This window comes from Heptranchias perlo, chromosome 3 (genome assembly GCF_035084215.1).
Source record: "Heptranchias perlo isolate sHepPer1 chromosome 3, sHepPer1.hap1, whole genome shotgun sequence".
In the NCBI taxonomy this organism is placed as follows: domain Eukaryota; kingdom Metazoa; phylum Chordata; class Chondrichthyes; order Hexanchiformes; family Hexanchidae; genus Heptranchias; species Heptranchias perlo.
The window spans coordinates 114,841,542-114,868,833 of NC_090327.1; the positions used below are offsets into that span (position 1 = coordinate 114,841,542).

Consider the following 27,292-nt stretch of genomic DNA (forward strand, 5'->3'; position numbering starts at 1 on the left):
AGGAGCAGTGAGTAAAGGGGTGAGTGAAACCTCGGGACTTTACTGTGGGTAAACAGTGCAAGATTATTTCCACTGGCAAGCCAGGCCCCACTCTATGGCGGACTGCATGGCACCAATTTGTGCCAGTCGTGAACCTGACATCACGCATGGCACACTATCAGCACGATCTGTAAAAGCTCCCCTGTCTGCTGGAGGAATGAGGCCTCCACATTGAGCAGCCTCCCCACCTTGCTTTGACCCTGAAAACACTCCACGCCAGGCCAACCCAGCAATTGACTTGTGGGCCTCTTCAAATACGTGGCCCCATGAATGGGCACTGCAAGATCATGCAGGGGACTGTAGCTGTTTCTCTGAGGCTGAATTTGACGATTCTACAGCATTGACTATTTTACATAGTTCGAGCTGCAAGGTTGGTTTTGAGGCACATTTCATTCAACGCGAACGGGACGTAACTGGAAGTGACATCACTAGCGGAGCCACAGCTTTTTTAGCATGCGCTGAGAGTGACGTTATCAGGTCACCAACAGCCCCCGCTGCCGATGGCCGAGCACCAAAAATGCAGCGGATGCAGGTGGTTATAATGGGGGAGGAGAGCAGAGCCCAAGGGGAAGGGGAAGCAGGAGCAGCGGGGGAGGGAGGGGAAGAGCAGGAGCCTGGAGGGAGCAGAGCCTAGCGGGGCAATGGGATGGGGGGGGAGAATGTAGTCCAGAGGGGGAGATGGATCACGCTCTCCTCCTCCTCCTCCCACTCCCCCACCCCCAGACCTGGATCACATTCTCCTCCTCCCCCTGTTTGACCTGGATCACGCTCTTGAGCATGAACGGCAATGAGTTGGGTGTCCGGCGCAAAAGGACGTCACGCATCGATTGAAAAGCGTAAGTACCCACACCGTCACTAATCAATCGTCAAACCAAACGCTCAGGGAGAGAGCGACAGTGATTGATGGGGCATTGTGTGTGGGTCATGGATTGTTTTCAGCTTCATTGGGTATTAAATGTTGGGGGGGGGGGGGGGGTCACTCTTTACATTACAAAGTGAATAGTGACACTGCGTCCGACGATGTCACTTGCCGCGCATTCGCTGGGCTTTTCGAGAAATCAACTCACCGCCGTTCATGTTCAAGAGCATGATCCAGGTCTAACTGGGGAGGGGTGGGGGAAAAGAGGGGAGGAGAATGGATCCAGGTCTAATGGGGGGGTGGGGGGGGGGGGAAGAGGAGAGACCACGTTCTCCCTCTTTCCTTTCCTCTCCTCTCCCCTCCCTCCCCCCACCACCACCACTTTGGACCTGGATCACATTCGCTCCCTCCAGGCTCCTGCTTCCCCTCATCACCCCCCCCCCCCCCGCTGTTCCTGCTCCCCCTTATCCCCCCACCTACTGCTTCCCCCTCCCCCCAGGCTCCGCCCTCCTCTCCCATTATAGTCACCTGCATCGGCTGTATTTTTGGTGCTCAGCCATCGGCCTCCTGTCCGCGCTCTTAGTGAACGGCGGTGGAGGCAGTTGGTGACCTACAATGCGCACGCACAGCAAGATCGCCATCCCGTGCATACACATCATCAAAAGAGGAAGTGCTCAATCCCCGGCACTAGTCACAGCGCAGTTAAATCCATTTCTGTTGCAGAATCCAGAAAAAATTAAGTACCTAAAGTGTTTCAACTACCTGAATTGGCCCTTTAAATATTGGTCCGGTGGCTTTAAGTGGGGATGGGACCTCAGTTTCTGTTGTGCGCGCGCATCCTAACATGCCTGGGTTAAACCCGGAAGTGGGTGTGTTGAAGCCAGAATGTAGTCCTGCTCCACAAAGCTGCTACTTTAACCTCCCACCCGTTCTTGGGGGTTAATATTACCCCCCGGGTCTCAATTTACCACAGAGACAAAATTGATCAACACTACCATAAATCCTCCACACTTTTAAGTAATGATCGCAATGTGCAAATAAGTCAAAAGGCATTCAAAACGTCACAGTAAAATGTGCACAGATGTACAACTGCTACTGTAAGTCAATATAAATTAAAATGGCCTATTAAATGTCATTTTGTCTCACAATATACACACTTCTAAAAAATAGCAATTTTGCACAAATCACACAAAAATGATGTTCCCAGCAGCAGTTTCTAATTGAAATAACCTTTCCAAATTGTCCTCCAATTGTGTTTTTTCTCTTCATCCTGTTAGATTCCCCCTCCCTCAGAAGCCATGCACCATTTTACAGGCCTAGTTGCAGCAGCACATAGATATTTTAGGCTCAATGCCAAGACCCATTCTGGCTTCACCAATGAAACTCAGACAAGGGGAACAATTATCAGCATCTCACTGCTGACCTTGGCCTATTTTCAGTGACTTACTCCAAGACATCAGTCATTCTAAAGTCAGGCGATGCAGAAGATTTGCACACCATTTTGTCTCTCCCTCTCTCGCTGTGGGGAAGTGCTTCACCCCAGGTTGGAGCCTCCAATGGCCAAGATTCCCAATTCAGTGTGTGGTAAATGGCAGAGGTGAGCAGAGTCCTACCACTCATTGCCCTTTATTGTGTCTGACAGAGTTTTGAGTCTCTCACTGGTTGATTTAGATTGTCTAATCAAATTCCCAGCACTGAGAGATTAGAAGCCATGTTTTTCCACTATCTAAATTCCATATTCTTAAAAAACAAAGTATCAACAGCCCAACAAACATGCCCAGAATACCAAAGTAATTTGTAGTGATTTTGAAAATAACCTTTGCACATTTGGGCATTTGTACATCACTTGCTGCCACATAACCTTCTTCTAGTTGGCAAACATACTGCTGTCAATGACATCAAGGGGAGGGGTTGTAAGTAAACCAGGTCAGCCCTTACTCCCACCCCTGAAATTAAATAGCTCATGAGGCTTTATTCAGCTAACCACTGATGAAACTCACTTTATTTACAACTAGTTTCATAATCAGAGATAAACAACCACCCATCCTAAATATTAAGATATTGCTCAGTGAGGATATTACCATGCACCCTAACACTCAATGTTAGCAAAGACAAACTGAGCACTGAATAAAGCCATGCCCATAAACTCCACTATTTTATATACCACATATGGCAATGTGAAGTCTGAAGAACTGCTGCCATGTGATAGGGTAGAGAAAAGAGGAAGAGACAGACAATTGTTCCACTGATACAGAACAATCCATTGTAATCCAATGCCACCCAGCCAGCATCGGGGCTTAAGTTTGTGACTCCGGATTGAGAGCCAAACACCACATTTACAGTTACAGCAGCCTGAAACAGGTTAGCAGAATTTAACTACATTATACAGTATGACCATGATTATCTGCACTATTACCCTCAAACCTTGTTATCCACAATCATTTTTGTGGGAGACAGGGGTAGCGGAGAGCAGCAGTAAAGCTAGTGCTTTAGTTCAAATGCCTCTGAAACACCATCCAACTCAAACTATTTGCAAGCACAGTGCTTGTATATTGAGAAAGATCAGGAAAAATGGAACTCTTCAACAAGTTCTCAGTGGCAGTTAGCAGCACTGTAACAAGTGAGCTATTTTAAGCAAGTTTATGATACTTGCCTTTCAGTCAGAAAAGCATTGCAAACCAGAGACAATCATAAAACATTAATTTTCTAATAAATCCATTCAGTGAACAACAAATGTACACAGAAAATCTATTCAACTATTGACAAACATTTCTCTCAGGTTAATTTATATTGATGAGAATTAGTGGAAGGCTTTTCCAATAATTTTCTCCACATATTTGATATTTTCTGATTGCAAAACCTAGGAGGAAATTACTTTAATTTAAGTAAGTGGATAAATACAGCAAAAAAATTACTTCAATACACTTATATCCAACTTTGTGTTGTCAGTAATTCAGCCCCTCATACAGATGTGGGCCATCATGGTAGAATTTTAAATAGTAGCCCATTCTTAAGAAAACTAAAGCAGTATTTGCGAGTAGGATATGAACATTTCGATCCTGACAGAATCACTAGCTTGGCTTTTTGTTTTATCATGAATACACTACTGCAGAGTTTTCATTTCATATGTCATGTATACAAAAGGTTTGTTGGGTCAAACACAGACAGATTGTCAGCCGTGCCTCAGTGGTAGCACTCTTGGCTCGGTCAGGAGGTTGTGGGTTCAAGTCCCACTCCCTAGACTTGAGCACAAAATCTGAGCTGACACTTCAGTGCAATACTGAGGGAGTGCTGCACTGTCGGAGGTGCCATCTTTCGGATGAGATGTTAAACCTCTCAGGTGGACATTAAAGATCCCATGACACTATTTCAAAGAAGATATGGGGAGTTTTCCCCAGTGTCCTGGCCAACATTTATCCCTCAACCAACATCACAAAAAAAAGATTATCTGGTCATGATAATATTGCCGTTTACAGGACCTTGTGTGTGCTTTGGGACACCCTGAGGTTGTAAAAGGTGCTATATAAATGCAAGTCTGTCTTTCTTTCTTATGGAAGCATCTTCATCACAATTTCTGCAGCACTTCAAGGCAGCCCACCACCTCCTTATAGAATCATAGAAGTTACAACATGGTAACAGGCCCTTCGGCCCAACATGTCCATGTCACCCAGTTTATACCACTAAGCTAGTCCCAGTTGCCTACACTTGGCCCATATCCCTCTATACCCATCTTACCCATGTAACTGTCCAAATGCTTTTTAAAAGACAAAATTGTACCCGCCTCTACTACTGCCTCTGGCAGCTCGTTCCAGACACTCACCACCCTTTGAGTGAAAAAATTGCCCCTCTGGACCCTTTTGTATCTCTCCCCTCTCACCTTAAATCTGTGCACCCTCGTTATAGACTCCCCTACCCAGGGCAACGAGGAATGGGTCATGAAAATGCAGCTTTGCCAACACGCTCACATTTGAAAAGAAAAAAAAAACTGTGCTAAGCAAAAAATAAATACATTTTTAAACTGGCGACTTTTCATTGTTGATAGAACACATGATATAGAAGACTGTGGATGTAAAAAACATTTTTAACCTGAAAAACGTGATTGTTGGAAGTTAATCAAATGATTTATGATGTGAAAACCTTTCATTTTAAAGTATGCTTTTGGGCACCTCAAGTTAATGTGCCATTACAGCACAGAAAAACAACTTACAAGGGAAAGTGATGGGGTCACCATGAAGTTAATTTAATGGAGATAAAGCTACAGATCACTAGATAGATATGGATAAGGAATCAGTATTCGGCCCATCCTAGTTCATCCATCCAGAAGAACCTACAGTCCCCCAAACAACATCCAAGTGTTTAGTTAAATGATTCCAAACTTTTTGCCACCGCTACTTACTCAGAAGTCCATTTAGGTGTTGATTACTTGTATATGATATCTATCAGTGTTTAAATTTGACTTTTGCCAGTTTGAGCCTTGGTTTCCTTGTCATGGTTTAATTTGAAAGAGTGTTTTGGAATTTTTTTTTATATACTGTTTATAATCTTGTATAACTTTATGAGATCCCCTCCCAGTCACCTCCATTCAAAGCTGAAGAGCCCAATTTTCTCCAGTCCTTCCTCATACTTAATTCCCCAGTGCCAGGGATCATCCTCGTGTATCTTCTCTCCTTCACCTTTTGCAGGACGCCCTTGTTTTTCACTGACCAAAATTGGCCAGAGTACTCAAGGTGCAGTCTGATCAGAGCACTGTACAGTTTTAGACTGAAAACCCTTGACTTGTATTCCACTGAGTTAACAATGCACATCAACATTCTGTTTGTTTTGTTCATTACTACTCCAGTGTGATTGGACATGTGGAGTACTGATTAAACTCCTAGATCTTTTTCAATTTCACAAGGAATACCACTCAGAGTACACATGTCACCATTTTTTCTTCCAATCTGCAATACTTTATACTTATCTCTATTGAATTTCTTCTCCAACTGTTTCATCCACTTATATATTTTATCCATCTAATTTTGTAGATGTTTGACTTCACTGGCCCATCTATAGATCTGACCAGTTTGTATTCAGTTTCTGAATAAGTTGCTAATGTAGATTAGAAACAGATGCCTAGGACCTTCCACTCAGCAATTCCCCCATCCAATATCATGACCATGAAGCTGTAGGATTGTTGCAAAAACCCAACTGGTTCACTAATGTTCTTTAGGGAAGGAAACCTGCCGTCTTTACCTGGTTTAGCTATATGTGACTCCAGACCCACAACAATGTGGTTGACTCTTAACTGCTCGCTGAAGTGGCCTAGAAAGCCAATTGCATCAAACTTCCTACAAAGAATACTGCAGTGGTTCAAGAAGGCGGCCCACCACCGCCTCCCCAGGACAACTAGGGTTGGGCAATAAATATCAGCCTTTCCAGCGAAGCCCACATCCCAAGAATGGGTTTTTAAAAACCTGAGAGATGGCCGCTCTTTAATGTCCCACCAAAAGGACAGTGCCTACAACAATGAAGCAGTGAAGTGTGAGCATGCTAAAATCCTGGTATGGAGCTTGTACCCACAACCTCAGAGGTGAAAATGCCAAGGACGATGGGATAAATTTTCATCTTGAAAGAACAGAAAATCGTGAGGGTGCATACATCCAAATTCCTGATGCGCGCTCCCACACCATGAAGTTCTCAATCAGAAGCAATCAAGATAAAAATTTACCTCCAGATTTTAACCACTTATTTGCAATTACAATGAATTAAAGGAGAAAGAAAGTTAGTGGGGGAGGAGTACTTTCTGTTGAAATGTCGGTATAAAACAAAACGTAACAATAAAGATATTCCTCAGCGTTTTTTAAAAAAAGCAATTTATTCAATTTCTGCCAAAGGCTCTATATCTGAAATATTAACTCATCTGCTCTCCCACCTTGCACCCTCTGTAAACTCGAGCTCATCCAAAACTCTGCTGTCTGTATCCTAATACGCACCAAGTCCCATTCACCCATCGCCCATGTGCTCGCTGACCTACATTGGTTCCTGATCTGGCAAAGCCTCGATTTTAAAATTTTCATTCTTGTTTTCAAATCCCTCCATGGCCTCGCCCCTCCCCATCTCTGTAACCTCCTCCAGCCCTACAACTCTCCGAGATCTCTGCGCTCCTCCGATTCTGGCCTCTTGCGTATCCCCGGTTTTCTTTGCTCTACCATTGACGGCTGTGCCTTCAACTGCCTAGGCCCCAAGCTCTGAAATTCCCTCCCTGAACCTCCCGCCTCTCTACCTCTCTCTCCTCCTTTAAGACGCTCCTTAAAACCTACCTCTTTGACCAAGCTTTTGGTCACCTGTCCTAATATCTGTTCATGTGGCTCAGTGTCAAATTTTGTTTGATAATCGCTCCTGTGAAGCGTCTTGGGATGTTTTACTATATTAAAGACGCTATATAAATACAAGTTGTTGTTTTTGTTTTTTTCCTGAGATGCTGACTGACCTGCTGAGTGTTTCCAGCATTTTCTGTTTTTGTTTCAGATTTCCTAATTCCCAGCATCTGCAGTTTCTTGCATTTAGTATAAAGAAAGCATGTCATTTTAAGTGGATTGCGAATCTGAATCCATTTTTCTGCGGTCAGGAGGCTCTGGATCATTTCCAAAGCTGGTCTGAAGTCACAGCTGCCAATGAAATGGATGGACTCTGCTCAGGGTCACAGGCAGCTCTGCCCCACTGTTGTGATTGGTGCAGCCTGAAGGAAAGGAAACCAGGTACGGCAGGTCACTGTTAAGGTGGGAAATTTAAAGTTTTCTTTCAAATGGAAAGGAATATCTTTTTAATTTTTTTAAATAAGTAGATTGAGGGGAAATATCTTGAATGCTCTCCCATTGATTTTTTTGCACCTTTAGTTAATGTTCTATTATTCCATTTTGGTCTCAAATTTTTGTGTTAACACTTCACTAAAAGTATGTGAATATTAACACAAAAGCACTTATCGTGTTATGATATTCCTCCATCTATCTTAAAATGAGGTGCCGCCCCATTAAAACAGTGAACGGGAATTTCATTCAGACCCATTAAATGTTGAATATTCAAAGAGACTCAAGTGTCTTGTTCAAAATAAGCATCAAGAAGATTATCTTTCAGATTCCTCTTGTTGCACAATGGCAAAAAGAAAACTTTATAGGACCAATGCTCCAAACACATGCTCCATGACAGCTGGGAAATTCCCAGTTTAAAACACCTTAGTTATCCAGATAGGCTCATCAGAGTTACTATAATCTGGAATGCACTGCCTGAAAGGGTGGAAATAGATTCAATAGTAACTTTCAAAAGGGAATCGGATAAATACTTGAAGGGGTGAAAATTGCAGGGCTATGGGGAAAGAACAGGGAGTGCAACTAATTTCTTTCAAAGATGGACTGAATGGCCTCCTTCTGTGCTGTATGATTCTATGATTAGATTGTGTGTATGTAGACCAATTATTTCAATGAAATAGGTTAGGGAGGATCGGGGTCACGCTTACATGTTATATAAGGGCAGAACTAGGTTGGAAGTTACGCGACTCTTCATCCCCCCCCCCCCCCCCCCCCCCCCGAGAATAGTGGACCTGTGGAACAGGTTGCTGGCTCATACGGTGAACGCTGATTCACTGAATTCCTTCAAGCGAGAGCGGGTCTTGTTTCTGACTGGAGCGGCGATCACCTTGTACAAGAGATAGGTATCCTGTACGTACAGAAGGGTCAATATGGTCTCCTGTTTATTTTTTTCCCAAATTGGCCTGTTTTTTTAAAAATCTAATTTTTTGCCTCTGCCAGGAAATTACATGGCTCCGGGCAAGTGGACAGTGTATGTATTGTGATGCAGAACATGCTAGATGGACCGACCAGTAGATCTTTTCCTGTCAGTCATTTTTATATGTTTGTACGGTCAGAAAGGCAACTTGGTTCCAAGTAAAAGGCAGTATAATGTCTTCTGAAACACATACTGCCTCTGAGGTTGTGAACCACATACTGCTGTATTCTGACTCGATCCAGCTGTAACACTGCACTGGGGGAAGTTGGGGAAAGAGATAAAACACTATTACTTCTGCTTTGCTTCATGTATTATGGCCAGTACTCCCAGCTATACCATGACCACAAATAGCTCACTATTTTGTTACATTCCATAGACTATTGGTCTATAAAGAGATTATGTACATTTTTCTGAATAAAGTAAAATCTAACAAAATAAATGGGCCCATTTCTCATCAAAATTGCTAAAACTTTTTTATTTTAATTCATTTTTATGGTCTTTCTATTCTCCGTTTGAAATAATAATAAGGCCATTAAATATTGTAGGATGATGTGCAAGTGGCAGATTCTTTGGAACCATGTGACAGGATAATGTTGCAGGCTGATTTTTGCCACAATAGCCCCAGGTACAGTACCTAGCCTACACAAAACTCCCTCAATGCATCAGAGCACATCCAACCCACAGTCTAGCTGAGGTCAGAAATTAAGTAGAGAACTGTAAGTCAGTTAGCGTTCCACCAATCCAAGGCACAGCATGTTACAGTATCAATACCATACACTACTGCACCATCCACCTCACTATTTTCTAAGTTTGGTATGGACTCCGAGAGCTGAAATACAAGTACATTTACTGCATTCTGTGGAATTTAATTGACAAAATGGACAGTTTCTGAGACCTACAGAACACTGGAACCATAAGACCACATTGTAATCCTTACCGGTAAAATCTTGCAAACTAGCAAAATTATAAATTGTACTAGCATTTTGCTGCTCAGCATGTTACACTCAGCAAGGCTCGAATTTTAAAGTAAACAAGTTTCATCTTCCAACTTATTATTACAAATTGCATTGTCAGTCTAAGGTAATTAAATTTGCAGGTGATACCGTGGAAACAGAGGAGACAGTCAAGACTTTACAAAGGGAGCTCATCAAGGCTTACCCCTGGACCGACTGGTGGGAATTGAAGTTTATTATGGACAAACACAAGGTACAGCATATATTGGAAGTAAAACTAGGAGGCACACGTTTTCCATTGGGTGCATTAGACCTTGCCATGGAGAAAGCTGAAAGAGACCTGTTCTGTAAGTTGATGTATTACTCATCATGTTAAAACAGACTCAGTCTGCAAAAAATGAGGCAAATAGGAAACTGTCACATTACACAAATATTTGATTTCAAACTCTCAGAGGTGATGCTGAAGCTGTACAGTACACTGATAAATTGGCCCCTGGAGTACTGCAGGAAGTTCTGGTTGCTGTAATGTAAGGTGGCCATCCAGGCCCTAAAGGCAGTGCGAAGGAAGGGAATGAGGCAAATCCTCAGTGTTAGACGAATGAGCTACGAAGAACAATTTGATAAGCTAGGACTCGTCAACCATGAAACAAATTATCTCAGATTGGATCTTGTGGAAGTATATGCGATACCTAATAAAACAGAAAAAATAAACCCAGAACAATGCCTTTAAATAACCAAGACAGCAGGGCAAGGGAGTATAGGTTATAAAGGGCAAGTTTAAAGCAGATACCAGGAGCTATTTCTTTACGCAGAGGGTATCACAGCTGAAATGGTTGCTAAACAGGATGGGTGAAGCCAGGACACAGGACTCATTTAACAAAAGCTACTGTAATGAGAAGACGGTCAGGTTCTGGATATATGAGATCATCTTGTGAATTAAAATTTAACTGAACAACAACGAAAAGAATTCAAGATCTAGACAAAAAAAACTTTAAAGGATCACTTTCCCACTTTCATGATATTTAACCTTCTGTCCTTCTCCAACCAGACTGATGTCACAACAATCCAACAAGATAGACTGAGCCCTCATGTAAGAAAGCTTTCCCAATTCTTTAAATAACCAGGTAACATCACCCAGACGTTACATTATTCATACCATGCATTAAAATGAGGTATTGCTGGCATTACATAGGAGATTGCGAGAAAAACAAATCCAAGCTTCTGTGTGATCCTTTTCATAAGAAAAGTTCTGATAAAGGGTTACATCCAAAATCCATACCTAGTCTCTGTCAGATGCTGAATGATCTACTGTGCATTTCTAACATTTTCTACTTTTATTTCAAATTTCAATAATTTGTGTTTTTTTCTTTTTTGTCTCTCACATTAGGCAGTTAATTAGGTTTCAAAATGCACACTCCCTGATATCTTTACAAGGATCTCAGGCAGTTCCACATCATTCAATCATCAGTTAAAGTTTTCCATATTTCTCTATTGTTGGCTGATTCTTCAGCACCCAAAATCATGCCCAAGACTTTTCCCAGTGCACACTCCATGACTTAATGTCCCGATCCCAACGACCATTAAAATTGACCTGAATGAGCTTCTATTGGCTCTCCTCTGCTTAATCTTGGACGAGACTCACTCCTCATCTCTTGTTTTAGTTTATATGATCTTTCTATGTTAGTATTGATTGCCTTTATTTTGCCTCAAGTGTTTGACTATTATGCACTTGTACTTCAGTTTATTATTGTAATATTGCTATTTTGCTGTATCTGGTGTGATGTTAATTTGCTTAAAATTTTCCTTGCTTTTTTCCCTTGCTTGTTGTAGCTATTGTTTCGCACAATTCAAAATTCTCACACTAAAAACGTTTAATAAAAGCTTGCTAGATAGTTCGTCATAAATGTTTAGTGAGATTCATTTAATGGCCTCTCATATGTACAAAGGAATTATGCAATACTCTGAAGACAGCAGCCACCAGTATCCAACTCATTAACTTTACCATTTTACTTGCTATAAAGGGCTCTTAATCTATAAAATTAAATTGGTTTCACAATCACGTACCTGTGTTAATTGGGACACATCCTTTTGAATCAAGAGCCACACATCTGAAGACATACCAGTGGGCGCATCAAATATCACTAGGCAGATGGAAGATATAGAAATTAGATCAAAGCTTAGATCACAAACTCATTGTCATCCAACATTACAAAACATTTAATAAAGAGTTCTGATGAAGAGTTCACACTTGAAATATCATAACCTCTCTTTTCACTTTCAAATGATAATTTATTTGCTGTGTATTTTGAGTACTTTTGTTTTTAATTAAGATTCCCGGCAATTGTTTTTTTTTCTCTTATTATAAAATGTGTCTTTTTTTAAAAAAAAAGTGAGGTTGGTTAAAGGTAAGGGAAGACAGGACTTTTAGGGAGGGTGGTTAAATTATTAGTTCTCCTTGAGGTAAGGGAAGACAGGACTTTTAGGGAGGGTGGTTAAATTATTAGTTCTCCTTGAGGTAAGGGAAGACAGGACTTTTAGGGAGGGTGGTTAAATTATTAGTTCTCCTTGAGGTAAGGGATGACAGCACTGCAAAAACAATACTTTGCACTTTTGAGCTCCTAGAATCAGTTTCAAGCACTTCTGGCCTGATAAAGCACAGCCATATGCCCAGTAATGGTGCATTTTTAGTGCAGCTACCATTGTCCAAGTGGTTCCATCCAGGCAGTACACTGTTTACCTTGACTGGCTGGAACTGCAATTCTCTTGGTTATAATGACTGCCGAGCTCTTCTCCCAGTAATTACAATTTAAATGTTTACAGAGTCTGGCCAACGGTCTCCTCACTCTCTAAACATTTAAATCAACACCTGGCAAATTCAAAGGTGTGCAGGAGGCCCAAAGGACCCCGATCTGTTTTTCAACATGCATTGATACCAAACTACTCCATATGATGTTAATCCCGAGTGGTGTGAAACTACTTTTTTTTCCCACCACTTTCCCCCTGACTAAGATCAGGCCCCAATTCCAAACTTATTTTGCAATTCCAGCAGTGCAAAGCACCTGAAAGCTCTATTCACTCCAATGTGCCTCTTCCAATCACATGAACTTGGAGAACTAGCAAAAGCTGGGCAAAAGCTTGAAAGAAAATGACAACTCAACACCCTAAATATGGACATGTGAAACAAGTTACAAACACTCCTGATTTTTCTAACAAATATCAGAAGCTAACACAGGGTTAATCATAATACAGACAGCCTTTATGTGTATACTAGGTAATCTCCCAGTAAGCAGAAGAGTAAGGTCACCCACTTACCTCTCTCTGAGTGTTGTTGTTTCTCTCTGTCTATCCTCTTCTGCTTATCTCTCACTCTTTTGCTTTTCTGCTTCTCTCCCCTTAACTCTTTTTGTTTCTTTCTCTGTTCTGCTTCTCTGTCTTTTTATTATTTTCTTCAGTTGGAGGGAGTGGGGGGGGGTGGGGGTGTGGGGGGAGTATTTTGGCATGATCTGTTTAAGGTGGGGAAAGGAGCCAACAATAGCTGCAGAATGCATATTTGTGGTGGGGTTGTGGGGAAAATGTGGCCCTCAGCAGCTCCCTTCCCATTCCCTCCCCCAATCATCGTGCTTTCCATCCCTCCCCCAATCACTGTGCTTTCCCGCCCTCCCCCACCTCATCTCCGTCCACCCCTATCTCTTCCCCCTTGAACTTCAAATTCAACTCCTGTATCCTGCCCTCTCCCTTGGTCTGCTGTCACTCACCTCACCCTTAACATTCCATTTCAACTATTCCCCCGAAGGAAAGGGTTAATCAGACTGTCCTGAAGTCTCCCAGTGTTATGCTACTATTGATTTCTCTTTGTATTGTAGCAATGTTAACCTTTAGCCTTTGCCTGTTAAGCAGGGAAGTATAAGTCAATTTAAAACACCACTGGCCTATTATGCCAGAACTGACCCTGCAGCAATGGTCAGTTTCAGGATGAAGTAACATGAGACTTAATCAATGACGTGCCATTGCATAATGAATCATTTGATAACAGTGTGGGAAAACAGTTAGTTCAGCAAAGAAAAACATTTGGGCATACATCATCCTTTTTAATTGATACAAATGATACAGAAACAACGAAAAAGGTTTCATTTGGTATCGTATTAATTTCTGGAACAAGAGTGAAACTAGCGATAAGATAACAAAGTAAGGGAGTTATAATTGTTAGCTCAATGGAAAAAGAGCTTGTTAAGTAAGGAAGACCTGAGTTATTGATAAGTCAATTAAATTGTCCTTATATGGAGATGTATTTTAATTTTTATAAACTTATGTAATGCAGAATTGTGTGGATTGTCACACAAGAGAAATGTATAGAAACTGGCTGTTTGTAATGAGTATTTGGATCTGCCGAAGATACTGGGCTAAGAACTGTAATATGTTTGAACCCCAATCAACTATCATTTGGTGTTGTTGTAAGTACTACCTTTTAAGTGTATGTTTAAGTACTATTGCATGTGCTGTATACTTAATAAATCTATGACACCCAATTTTCAATGTTTAAGAAATTTATTGATTTAAACAGTAAACTATAAATGAGAACCCCACCTCTAACAGGGGCCCTCACCCTCAAACTATTTCTATTTCCCTCTCTTCCTATGTGTTTCCCTCAGGGGCTTTATTTGCTTTCTAATTTCATCTATTTAAAAAAAAATCAAATTAGAATGAGGAAAGACACTGTCTGCCTTTTTCTATCTGTCTCCCTCCTGCTCTCTCTCTCGTTAGCAATTAGAATCTCTGTCTCACAGGTGTAAGGGGTTAGCAATTATTCAGTCTCTCTTTCTGACCCCTCAACCTGACGCATTCCGAAATTTATAAAACGCACAACAAAATCTACAATTGATGATTAATCAGAACACTATTTTTTTCTCTCTCCCTCACAGATAACACAAACACACAGACACAAAGGCAGCCTCATTTTCAAAAAAAATCCTCAATATAAATATTACCTTAACAACATTTTGAAATTTGTCGTCTTGTTTTTCAAAATTATTTGAAGAACAGCTACTAACTAGAAAGTGCTATATGAAAAATCTTCTATCAGTATAACTGAATGAACAGTGCTGATGCATCCTCGGAAGTCATGCACACTGCACATGCTCAGACTGCACAATCCAAATTCAGTTCACAGAGTCATAGATCTGGGCAAAAATATTAACTTCAAGCCCAGGCTTTAATGAAGAGACTGTGTCCTGGACAATATTTATCCCTCAACCAACATCACTAAAACAGATTATCTGGTCATGATCCTTGACCCTTGCTGCAAAGCACTTTGGGACACCCTGAGATTATGAAAGGCACTATATAAATTCAAGTTTTTTCTTATTTTTCTTTAAGTAAAAATGTTAATTAAGGCATTAAGAGACGCAAAAGAAAGTTCAGAAGATAAATTAAATCATGTGAAATAAGTAACGTCTTAAAATTTATTTTGGACATCAAAAATTTCAGTTGTGAAAAAAATGGCAGATTTTTTAAAATTTCAAAAAGCATTTTGAGTGATTTGTGTGAACCGTCGCCAGACTGCACAATTGATGGGTGATACACTCTCACTATCAAATAGACGCTATTGTCTGTCACACTATGTGAAACTTTTAACATTGGAATGGTTTATCACAGCGCCACCTACAGGAGTAACAGGTATTGCAAGTACTTCCAATGAGTTTCAAATAAGCACTCGCCTCCCTGTCCTGAATTTAATACGTAATAGATGTATCATAGCTAACTGACATAACAGTGTAAATAATAATGGGATGTAGGCTAACATAAACCATAAAAATTTTGAAATAAGCTTATAAATAACTTAAAATTAAAACAAATAATACATTGATGAAATGATCATGACAATTAGTCAAATTATGGCACATGGCAAATAAGGTAACTTATTAATATCCAGGATACCCTTAATGCCAGAATAGATAATGATATTTCTTTAAAACAAGTATTTTAATATTTAGTTTATGAAATCCAAATGTTATTAGCTCCTCACTAGTAATCCATTTAATTTTTCTGTTTAGGGAGAAATGGATTTGCTTTTCTCATATATCCATATGGATTAAAATTTTTGCATAAGGCACAAAATTCTTTTCCACAAACCTTATTTCCTGTTGTCACAATTTTTAATCATGCATTTACCCATGTGAATTGTTTTGTCAGTATATCCCATTCATTTTTTTTTAAGAAAACCATCCCTGTGGACCAAGTTTCTGAAGCCTCCATTCCAAATTCTTTGTAAATTATTTTTATATACAAGATTTGCATTCATCAACCAACCATGAGCAACGTGACAGGCAATTTACTAGTAACGCCATATGATTCATTCAAACAGAACCACCATTATATTGCATTTCCGCTCTGCCCACTTTCTATGCAGTTGAAGAGGTTTCCCCTCTAACTCATCTCTAGATTACAATCCCTTGCCCCCACCTGATAAGCCACTGTGCCAGTCCGTGTATTACTGTTCAGTCTCTTTCCCTGCATATCCTTCTCTTTGATTAGTCTTTCTCTCCTCTTCGCAATACTGTGAATAAGTGAGTAAATCCTCACTCACTACTGTCTTATATTTTCTCTCCTTGCTCAGCCACAAATCCTTTTCTGCATTAGTCTCTTCTGCCATCTCACTCGGTCTACTTTGCACTTTCCTTCTATCTCTATGGAATTCAATGCTCTTTTATTATTCTCCCCTTTCTTCCTGTTTTTCTCTGTGTTTCCTATGTCACTGTACTGTTATTCTCTCCATTTCTCCCCATCTTTCTCTCTCCCTCTCTTGTAGTCACAGATTCTTACAGTGCAGAAGGAGGCCATTCGGCCCATCATATATGGTCAGGCTCTTTGAAACAGCTATCCAATTGGTCCCACTCCCCTGCTCTCTCCCCATAGCCCTGCATTTTTTTTTCCTTTTTAAGTATATAGCCAATTCCCTTTTGAAAGTTACTATTGATTCTGCTTCCACCACCCTTTCAGGCAGTGAATTCCAGATCATAACAACTCGCTGTGTAAAAAAGAAATTCTCTTCTTCTCCCCTCTGGTTCTTTTGTCAATTACCTTAAATCTGTCCCCTCTGGTTACCGACCCTCCTGCCACTGGAAACAGTTTCTTCCAATACTCTATCAAAACCCTTCATAATTTTGAATACCTCTGTTGAATCTCCCTTTAATCTTCTCTGCTCTAAGAACATTCCTGGCTTCTCTAGCCTCTCCACATAACTAAAGCCCCCATCCCATCCCTGGTGCCATTCTCGAAAATCTCCTCTGCATCCTCTCCAAGGCCTTGACATCCTTCCCAAAGTGTGGTGCTCAGAATTGAACACAATACTCAGGCTGAGGCCTAACTAGTGATTTATAAAGGTTTAGCATAATTTCCTTGCTTTTGTACTCTATGCCTCTATTTATAAAGCCATGGATCCCGTATGCTTATTTAACCACATTATGAGCTTATCCTGCCACCTTCAAAGATTTCTGTACATAAACCCCCAGGTTCCTGCACCCCTTTTAAAATTGTACCATTTAGTTTATATTACATCTCTTCATTATTCCTTCACAACTGCATCACTTCACACAACTCTGCATTAAATTTTATCCGCCACGTGTCTGCCCATTTCACCTGTCTGTCCACGTCCTCCTGAAGTCTGTTACAATCCTCCACATTGTTTACTATTTTTACAAGTTTTGTGTCAACTGCAAACTTTGAAACTATACCCTGTATACGCAAATCCAGGTCATGAATATATATCAAGAAGAGCAGTGGTCCTAATACCGATCTCTGGGGGACAGCACTGTATACGTTCCTCCAGTCTGGAAAACAACCGTCCACTACTCTCTGCTTTCTGTCCCTTAGCCAATTTTGTATCCATGCTGCCACTGCCCCTTTAATCCCATGGGCTTCAATTTTGCTAACAAGTCTATTATGTGGTACTTTATCAAAAACTTTTTGAAAGTCCATATGCATAACATCAACCCTAATCAACCCTTTCCGCTACTTCATTAAAGAACTCAATCAAGTTAGGCAAACACGATTTGCCTTTAACAAATCAGTGCTGGCTGTCATTAATTAATCCATGTTTTTCCAAGTGACAATTAACTTTGTCCCGGATTATGGTCTCTAAAAGTTTCCCGAGCACCGACATTAGGCTGACTGGTCTGTAGTTACCTGGTTTATTCCTTTCCTTTTTTTTTTGAACAGGGGTGTAACATTTGCAACCCTCCAGTTCTCTGGCACCATCCCCATATCTAAGGAGGATTGGAAGATTGTGGCCAGACCCTCCGCTATTTCCACCCTTACTTCCCTCAGCAACCTAGCATGAGTTTTCTATTTTGAGTGCTGCCAACCTTTTAAGTACCTCCTCTTTATCTATTTTTATCCTGTCCAATTTCTCTACCACCTCCTCCTTTACTGTGACATTGGCAGCATTCTCTTTTTTTTATTCGTTCATGGGATGTGGGCGTCGCTGGCGAGGCCAGCATTTATTGCCCATCCCTAATTGCCCTCGAGAAGGTGGTGGTGAGCCGCCTTCTTGAACCGCTGCAGTCCGTGTGGTGAAGGTTCTCCCACAGTGCTGTTAGGAAGGGAGTTCGAGGATTTTGACCCAGCGACGATGAAGGAACGGCGATATATTTCCAAGTCGGGATGGTGTGTGACTTGGAGGGGAACATGCAGGTGGTGTTGTTCCCTTGTACCTGCTGCCCTTGTCCTTCTAGGTGGTAGAGGTCGCAGGTTTGGGAGGTGCTGTCAAAGAAGCCTTGGCGAGTTGCTGCAGTGCATCCTGTGGATAGTACACACTGCAGCCATGGTGGGCCAGTGGTGAAGGGAGTGAATGTTTAAAGGTGGTGGATGGGGTGCCAATCAAGCAGGCTGCTTTGTCCTGGATGGTGTCGAGCTTCTTGAGTGTTGTTGGAGCTGCACTCATCCAGGCAAGTGAAGAGTATTCCATCACACTCCTGACTTGTGCCTTGTCGATGGTGGAAAGGCTTTGGGGAGTCAGGAGGTGAGTCACTCGCCGCAGAATACCCAGCCTCTGACCTGCTCTTGTAGCCACAGTGTTTATGTGGCTGGTCCAGTTAAGTTTCTGGTCAATGGTGACCCCCAGCATGTTGATGGTGGGGGATTCAGCGATGATAATGCTGTTGCATGTCATGGGGAGGTGGTTAGACTCTCTCTTGTTGGGGATGGTCATTGTCTGGCACTTGTCTGACACGAATGTTACTTGCGGAGAGATGCAAAATATTAATTTAGTACCTCAGCCATGCTCCCTGCCTCCACAAGAAGATTTCCTTTTTGGTCCCTAATCAGCCCCACACTTATGACAATCCTTTTACTATTTATATGTTTATAAAAGACTAGTGTTCCCCTTGTATGTTACCTCCGAATCTTTTCTCATACACTCTCTTTGTCCCTCATATTTACCTTTATCAGTTCTCCCTTGTGCTTTTTGTATTCAGCTTGGTTCTCTACTGAATTATTAACCTGACATTTATCATTAACCTCCTTTTTCTGTTTAATTTTAATCTCTTTACCTTTAATCATCCAGGGAGCTCTAGCTTTAGATGCTCTTCCTTTCCCCCCTCCTAGGAATACGTCTAGTCTGTACCCAAACTATCTCCTCTTTGAAGACCTGCCATTGCTCATTTACTGTTTTACCTGCCGATCTTTGATTCCAATCTACCAGGGCCAAAACCCTTTTCAACTCATGGAAATTAACCCTCCTCCAATTGATTATCTTTACTTTTGATTGTTATTTTTGTCCTTTTCCATAACTATTCTAAACCAAATGATATTGTGATCAGTTTTCCAAATGCCCACCCACTGAAACATGCTCCACTTGCCCCACTTCATACCCCAGAACCAGATCCAGCACTGTTGGATAATGAGGACAACATCCTGAATGATAAAACAGTCTGGCTTCGCATTACAAGCAGACAGAACAGAGCTAACACTTGCAGTCTGCTGCAGCCCCCAGGACATGCAGAGGAAGATGGCAGCATTTTATATAATTAATGAAGAAGGGTATGCACAGATATTAATGCAGTAATAATGGGTGACTTCAACCAACCTAATATAAACCACAAATGTCATAATGAAAACATGGTGATAGAATCAGACTAAATAAATGTCGTACAGTGCTTTTTCTTTACACAATGCGCTATGGATCCCACTAAGAGCAAATTCACATCTCAACTTAGTTCTTACAAGTAATCAGCACACATTAATAATATAGTGGAAGCTGTGAGAGTGAGTGACCATAAAATAATTAACTAGAAATAGGTGCCTGTAAGGTTCAGGACAGATATTTATTTCAAGAAGGAAATCTTTAATGGTATGAAGAACAAACTAAACAAAATGAATTGGAACTTATTGCCGAGAGGTAACTCAGTTGAGGAAAAATGAATACTTTCAAAATTATATTAAATATGAAAGGCAAGTACATACATCCAAGAGCAGTTCCCAAAATGAATGAATAGAGCAATTAAGATGGTGGTAAGAAAAAACAATCTATACAAAGCCATTCGGGGAAAAAAGGGGAAGAACTTTAAGAAGAGTATAAAGAAATGTTTAAACAGGTTAGAAAATGGTGACCGCCAGGATGTTGATGGTTGGGACTCTGCGATGATAATGTCATTGAATGTCAAGGGGAGGTGGTTAGACTCTCTCTTGTTGGAGATGATCATTGCCTGGTACTTGTGTGGTGCGAACGTTACTTGCCATTTTTCAGTCCAAGCCCGGATATTATCCAGGTCTTGCTGCATGCGGCATGAACTGCTTCATTATCTGAGGAATTGCGAATGGAGTGAACATTGTGTAATCATCAGTGAACAGCCCCACATCTGACTTTATAATGGTTGGAAGGTCACCGATGAAGTAGCTGAAGGTTACTGGGCCTAGAACGCTGCCTCGAAGAACTCCCGCAGCAATGATACTGGGTTACTCCTCATCCCCTATCTCCTTCACTCCATTAGTGGTTGTTGAATTACTAAGCTATTGTCTTCTGGAATTCTTTCCCTTGCTATCTCCACCATCCACTTACCTTTCAAAAAACTAAAGGCCCTTCTCTTCATCTGAGACTGTGGCTCCCAACCTAACCCAGTCTGTTTTGCCCTCCTTGACGTAAAGCATCGAAAGAGTTTCCTCCACGAGGAGCGCTATAAAAATTTAAGTTATTTCTCCTGTCCCTGTGTATTTGACCAACACCTATATTTGCTACCCTTGATCTTTTTTTTGGTCAGCCAGATATCTGACACACACAGAAATCCTTCACCATATTTAAAAGTCTCCAAAATCAAGCTGTTTTGAAATCAATACAGAAAGAGTTTTCATTTGCCCTATATTTAAGACACCCCACTTATCCAAGTCCAGAAATGTGAGTGTAGATTGCTAGGGCCTAGGCTTTGGAACGAGAACGTGTCTAGCGGGGTATTGTTTAAAGTGTAATCAACTTTTTTTTTATTCTTTCATGGGATGTGGGCATCGCTGGCGAGGCCGGCATTTATTGCCCATCCCTAATTGCCCTTGAGAAGATGGTGGTGAGCCGCCTTCTTGAACCGCTGCAGTCTGTGTGGTGAACGTTCTCCCACAGTGCTGTTAGGAAGGGAGTTCGAGGATTTTGACCCAGTGACAATGAAGGAACGGCGATATATTTCCAAGTCGGGATAGTGTGTGACTTGGAGGGGAACATGCAGGTGGCGTTGTTCCCATGTACCTGCTGCTCTTGTCCTTCTAGGTGGTAGAGGTCACGGGTTTGGGAGGTGCTGTCGAAGAAGCCTTGGTGAGTTGCTGCAGTGCATCCTGTGGATGGTACACACTGCAGCCACTGTGCGCCGGTGGTGAAGGGAGTGAATGTTTAGGGTGGTGGATAGGGTGCCAATCAAGCGGGCTGCTTTGTCCTGGATGGTGTCGAGCTTCTTGAGTGTTGTTGGAGCTGCACTCAACCAGGCAAGTGGAGAGTATTCCATCACACTCCTGACTTATGCCTTGTAGATGGTGGAAAGGCTTTGGGGAGTCAGGAGGTGAGTCACTCACCGTAGAATACCCAGCCTCTGACCTGCTCTTGTAGCCACAGTATTTATATGGCTGGTTAAGTTTCTGGTCGATGGTGACCCCCAGGATGTTGATGGTGGGGGATTCGGTGATGGTAATGCTAAAACTGTGCAACCTCTCAGCACAGAACACTGGGAAACTTCCATCTGCTTGATTAACAAGGACCTTGCTACCCATTAGTGTACTGGCTTGCACAGTTATTTGGAGCTGAGTGGGAAGAACCCAGTCCTCAGTGTTAGGTATACTTCACCAGGTTCCATTATCGTCTGCAGAAAAAACACCACAATTCTTTCAGAAATATCCACAACAGACATTCTACACTCGTCCCTTATAATATTAAAGTTGGCACTGAATACAATGGGCGATAGTGGATAAAAATGTCTCACACTCTTTTGTGAGATATGGGCAGGGTGAGTCTCTCATTTACCATCGCACAGGTCTTGGAACTTTCTAAAAACATCTTGGATAAAATCCAAGATTTTGCCATATATTCCCATTGCTTCCAGCTTCTTCACAAGGTCTTATGAAACATCGATATAAGCAATATCAGTGGGTTTCCTTTAAGCCTTGCAAGAGTGCACAATCTCACACAAAACTACAATCCATCTACATGTTTTGATCTGTATTGAAAACTTGTGGTCATTCTTCAGGAGAACAGAATCCTATTCACCAGCCTCAGAAGAAAACGCCAAAGTGAGTCAACAGTTCCTGGTACTGTACTCCAAAAGCATTGCCATTTTCCCTTCATCTAGAGCAACCTTTAACAATTCAGCACAAATACTATCCATGCTTACTACCATTAGCTTGGTGACAAAATGTGGAGTCCACTTCTTTGCACTGAACTGGCTCATTAAGGCCTTTGATCTGTGCAGAACACTTCACCAGTATTTCCAAAGTCCATGCAGATGGATGTATTTATATAGTGCCTTATGACATCATTGGGATTTCTCAAAATGCTTCATAACTAATTATCTACTTTTTGAAGGGTAGTTACTGCTGGAGGAAAAATGGCAGCCAATTTATACAAAACAAAGTCCCACAAACAGCAAATAAGATAAATGAGCAAATAAATGTTCTTGGTGGTGTTGATTGAGGGAGGAGATATGGTCAGCACAATCAGAGAACTCCCTGCCATTCTTCACAAAGTGCCATCGGATCTTTAAGACAACCAGAACAGGAAGAGAGAACCTCAGTTTAAAACTTCATCCAAAATGCAGCACTCTCAGGACTGCATTTAAGTGTCAACCTAGATCATGTACTGAACTCCTGAAATATGGTTTGAAATAACAATCTTCTCGGAGGTGAGAATGCTACCAACTGAGACAAATTGCCAATCTGTTCAGTACATTAGCTACACTTTTATTATTAATGAAGGAACTTACTACAATAAATGTACCATAAAGGAAAGCAACATGGAAAACATGGAAAACATTTATACCCAGTTTACTTTACAGGGTTGCATCTAAGGGCAAGAGGGTAGATTTGTAAGGTAAATTCCTCTATTCCAGTATCATTGTAGCCAAATTTGAAACCCTCTCCCTGTATTGCGCCCCTTAATTTGGGTCTGGCCATATGCAGGCTGAGCCATCAGCTCCACCAAGATTGGTCAGCAAAGTGCTTCTGCCATTACTGGCCTGTACAGATCTTCCCAAGACACTGGGAAATACACTGGCTGCATTATCAAATTCACAAATGAAACTCTGTACTAGCTGCACATGTGCAGTTGTTTTAAGATCTCATTTGTGACTTCTGAGCAACTGCACATGCATAAGTCCTGTAGATGTGCAGTTGTCCCATTATAATCAAATCCAGCCCAGCAGTATCAGTCTCAGCTGCATTCAATTGTTAGCACTCTATCTCCGAGTCAGAAGTTTGTGGGTTCAAGGCCCACTACAGACTTGAGCACATAACCCGGTCTAATACTTCTGTGCAGCAACAAGGAAGTGCTGTGTTGTTAGAGGCACCATCATTTAGATGTCATGTTAAACCAAGCCATTGGTCCGTTCATACGGATATAAAATATTGCATGGCACTATATGAAAAGGATTCGAAAATTCTCTCTGTACCCTGCCCAACATTCTTCCCTCAGCAAATACCACGAACAACATGTTAACTGGAATTCACTGCGCTTTAATTGGCTGCCACATTTGACTACACAACAGTGACTGCACTTCAACAACAACTTGCATTTATATGGTGCCTTTAACGTGGTAAAACATCCCAAGGCGATTCACAGAAGTGTTATCAAACAAAATTTGAAATCGAGCCACATAAGGAGATATTAGGACAGATGACTAGTCACAGAGGTAGGTTTTAAGGAGCATCTTAAAGGAGGAGAGAGAGGTAGAGAGGGGGAGAGGTTTAGGGAGGGAATTACTGAACTTAGGGCCTAGTCAGCTGAAGGCACGGTCGCCAATGGTGGAGTGAATTCGGGGATATGCAAGATCATTGGGGGACTCCAGAGGTAATGGTGTGGGAGTGGGAAGAGAAGCCATTGTAGTTGATTCTCTGGTTACGATTGGATAGATAGGGTTAGAACCAGGCGAGGGCAGTCCCACCCAGCTGGACAATAGAGGAGAGGCTTTGGAGGAGGATGATGTGGTCAACCGTGTCAAAGGCTGCAGACAAATCAAAAAGGATGAGAAGGGAGAGTTTACCACAGTCAAGTAGGATTTCATTTATGACTTTGATAAGGGCCGTTTCAGTAGATGCAAGTTTTGTCTATAAATGGGGCAAAATTGGGAGCAAGGGAACTAGGTTCAAAAATATAGATTGGATATCAAAGACCAATCTTTCATCGCGCCATAACCAAGATAACCTTGACAAAGGTTTTGTATTTTTAAGAAGCCATGCATCCCAAAAGGGAAAATACCAGGAACAAAATTTACATACCCTGTATATGTTGCCAAAAGTGAAACTGCAGCTGTACAAGTCTCGGAATCATCCCCACTATCTGGAGCCCACTGAATTTCACTTGGTGATGGGGTCAGACCAAGTATTTGGAGATATTTTCAGAGCCAAAAAAATTCAAATAGACTTGCATTGCAAAACTGGAAAATCTCAAAGAAAACAAAATTTGATTTAAGGGACTGTTTTGTTGCATCTCCACGGCCAAGATTACTATCTTCACAGTTAGACAGCAGTGCCACAGGTGCAAATTGGAACAGATGCTGCCAATGAACACACAGCAACTTCTTGGACTCCAGAGATGGAGATGGCTTTCCTATTAGAACTACACAGCACACAGTATTAATGGGCATTTTCTCAGTTAAACTAACAGAATCTAAAAGATTTTTCTATGGCTATTTACTAAGCTATTAAAATTTTGGATGATCTTACATTTCAATATAAAACAATGCAATGCATTGTCTTAACCCACACGTCAATAGATCAATGAGCACTGATGGACTACCAAAGCTAAAGTTGGAAAAACTCATGACCTGATCCAACATCTACACATGCGCAGTTTCTTGCAAATCCTACTGATTGATCAGGGACAAAAAAAAGACAGATTTTTCACTTCTTCAGCTCTGCAGTTTCTTGAGGCTGGTTGGAATGCCTTACCAAACCCCCAGCTGAGTTCAGTTCACTTAGCAAAGACTAGGCTAGAAACTTGAGATCTTCTTTGTCTGTAATCTCCTAAAATGGCTTCTCTTCCCACACTGATACCTCTGGAGTCCCCCAAGGATCTATCCTTGGCCCCCTCCTACATGCTGTCCCTCGGCATCATCATCCACAATCATAATGTCAGGTTCCACATGTACGCTGACGACATCCAGCTCTACCTCACCACTACCTCTCTCGGCCCCTCCACAACCTCTGTGTTGTCAGGTTATTTGTCCAGCATCCAGTAGAGAAATTTCCTCCAATTAAACATTGGGAAGACCAAAGCCATTGTCTTCGACCCCCACCACAAATTCCGTTCCCGAGCCATCCATTCCATCCCCCTCCCTGGCCACTGTTTTAGGCTGCACCAGATTGTTTGCAACCTCGGCGTCCTATTTGACACTGGACTGAGCTTACGACCCCGTATTCTCTCCATCACCAAGACCGCCTACTTCCGTCTCTGCCACTGCCTCAGACCAGCTGCTGCTGAAACCCTCATCCATGCTTTTATTACTTCCAGACTCGACTATTCCAATGCTTTCCTGGTCAGCCTCCCATCTTCCATCCTCCATAAACTTGAGCTCATCCAAAACTCTGCTGCCCGTATCCTAACTCACACCAAGTCCCTTTCACCCCCACGCTCGCTGACCTGTGATTTTAAAATTCTCATCCTCGTGTTCAAATCCCTCCATGGCCTCATCCCTCCATTTCTCTGCAACCTCCTCCAGCCCTAGAACCCTCCAAGATCTCTGCGTCGCTCCAATTCTGACCTCTTGTGCATCCCCGACTTCCTTCAGCCCCACGCGTGGCGGCCGTGCCTACAGCTGTCTAGGCTCTAAGTTCTAGAATTCGCTCCCGAAACCTCTCTGCCTCTCCACCTCTCTCTCCTCTTTTAATACGCTCCTTTCTTAACCTACCTCTGACCAAGTTTTTTGGTCGCCTGTCCTAATGTTTTCTTCTTTGGCTCGTGTCAATTTTTTTTTGTCTGATTACATTCCTGTGAAGCGCCTTGCGACATTTTACTACATTAAATAAATGCAATTTGTTGTTGTACGATCCAGTACCTCAACAACCAACACTCTGTTCAGTCACAGTCACTCCTTTTTCATTTTCAACAAATACAGCAACGGACTTGAGATAAGGTTTAATTTCATTAGTATTTCCTGTATCAAGTTTCTTTCTCTTTCCCTACCTGGTGTTTCTGTAAGTTTCTCAGCTCCCCACAGAACAAAAAAGTACATAATTACACTGTAACAATAAATCGAAACAACTGAAAATTCTTACTTACCAACAGGCTGTCCCTTCCCTTGGCAGTTTACATACATTTTTTGACCCAGTCCAATGTCAACCAGCTCACCTTCTGTCAATAAATAATAACATGCTTGAAATCTTTAAGAGCATGACATTGTTCAATGCTGAAAATGATTACAAAATATCACACTTTGCAGGAACACCACTTTAGAAAAAAGCAGCAGCAAAATTAAAGTGTTTAAAGGAAGTAATGAGTAATGTTTTACTTCATAAAAACTTCAGTGCACATGGATTCAACATTAATTAATTATTCTTATGTTTATAAATCAAATATTTCAATTCCTTCTGAGTCACTGTTTCCTGTTAATCAACTGCTGATTAGAATTCCGGTGAATATATCACAATTATTAATCCTTCAGTCTGGATGTCATCACAGCACAGATATGAAATCGGCTGGCCGTCAGTGCCCAGGACAAAATGGGAATGAATCAAAACAAAAAAAAAAAATCAACCTCAAGACACCTTTGTTGTATAGTTCATTAAAACAACTGATTCTGATTCCCTGTTTTCACGGCTGTTATCTTCTTTGAGCTTAGACAACTGAACAAAGATAAAGGTTAACTTTCCAAGGTACTTTTAAGATCGAGAGAGAGAAAAACTTGAACTCCTCTACATTCCATGACCCACACACACAGACCAAATTAAGAGAAAAAAATAGAAGTTACAGCTAGTTCACCCTGCCTGTTAATGATGCAAAGCT

At 41.5% G+C, this 27,292-nt stretch overlaps 1 protein-coding gene across 1 annotated transcript in view; it reads right to left on the reverse strand.

The window, feature by feature from the left end:
* Positions 1 to 27,292, reverse strand: part of si:dkey-122a22.2 (uncharacterized) — a 232,454-nt gene that overhangs the window by 125,469 nt on the left and 79,693 nt on the right. Inside the window, exons 4-5 of the mRNA XM_067981529.1 lie at positions 26,570 to 26,641; positions 11,677 to 11,753 (exon numbers count right to left, since the gene is read on the reverse strand). Coding sequence (XP_067837630.1) covers positions 11,677 to 11,753; positions 26,570 to 26,641 — 149 coding nt within the window. The remainder of the gene's footprint in view (positions 1 to 11,676; positions 11,754 to 26,569; positions 26,642 to 27,292) is intronic.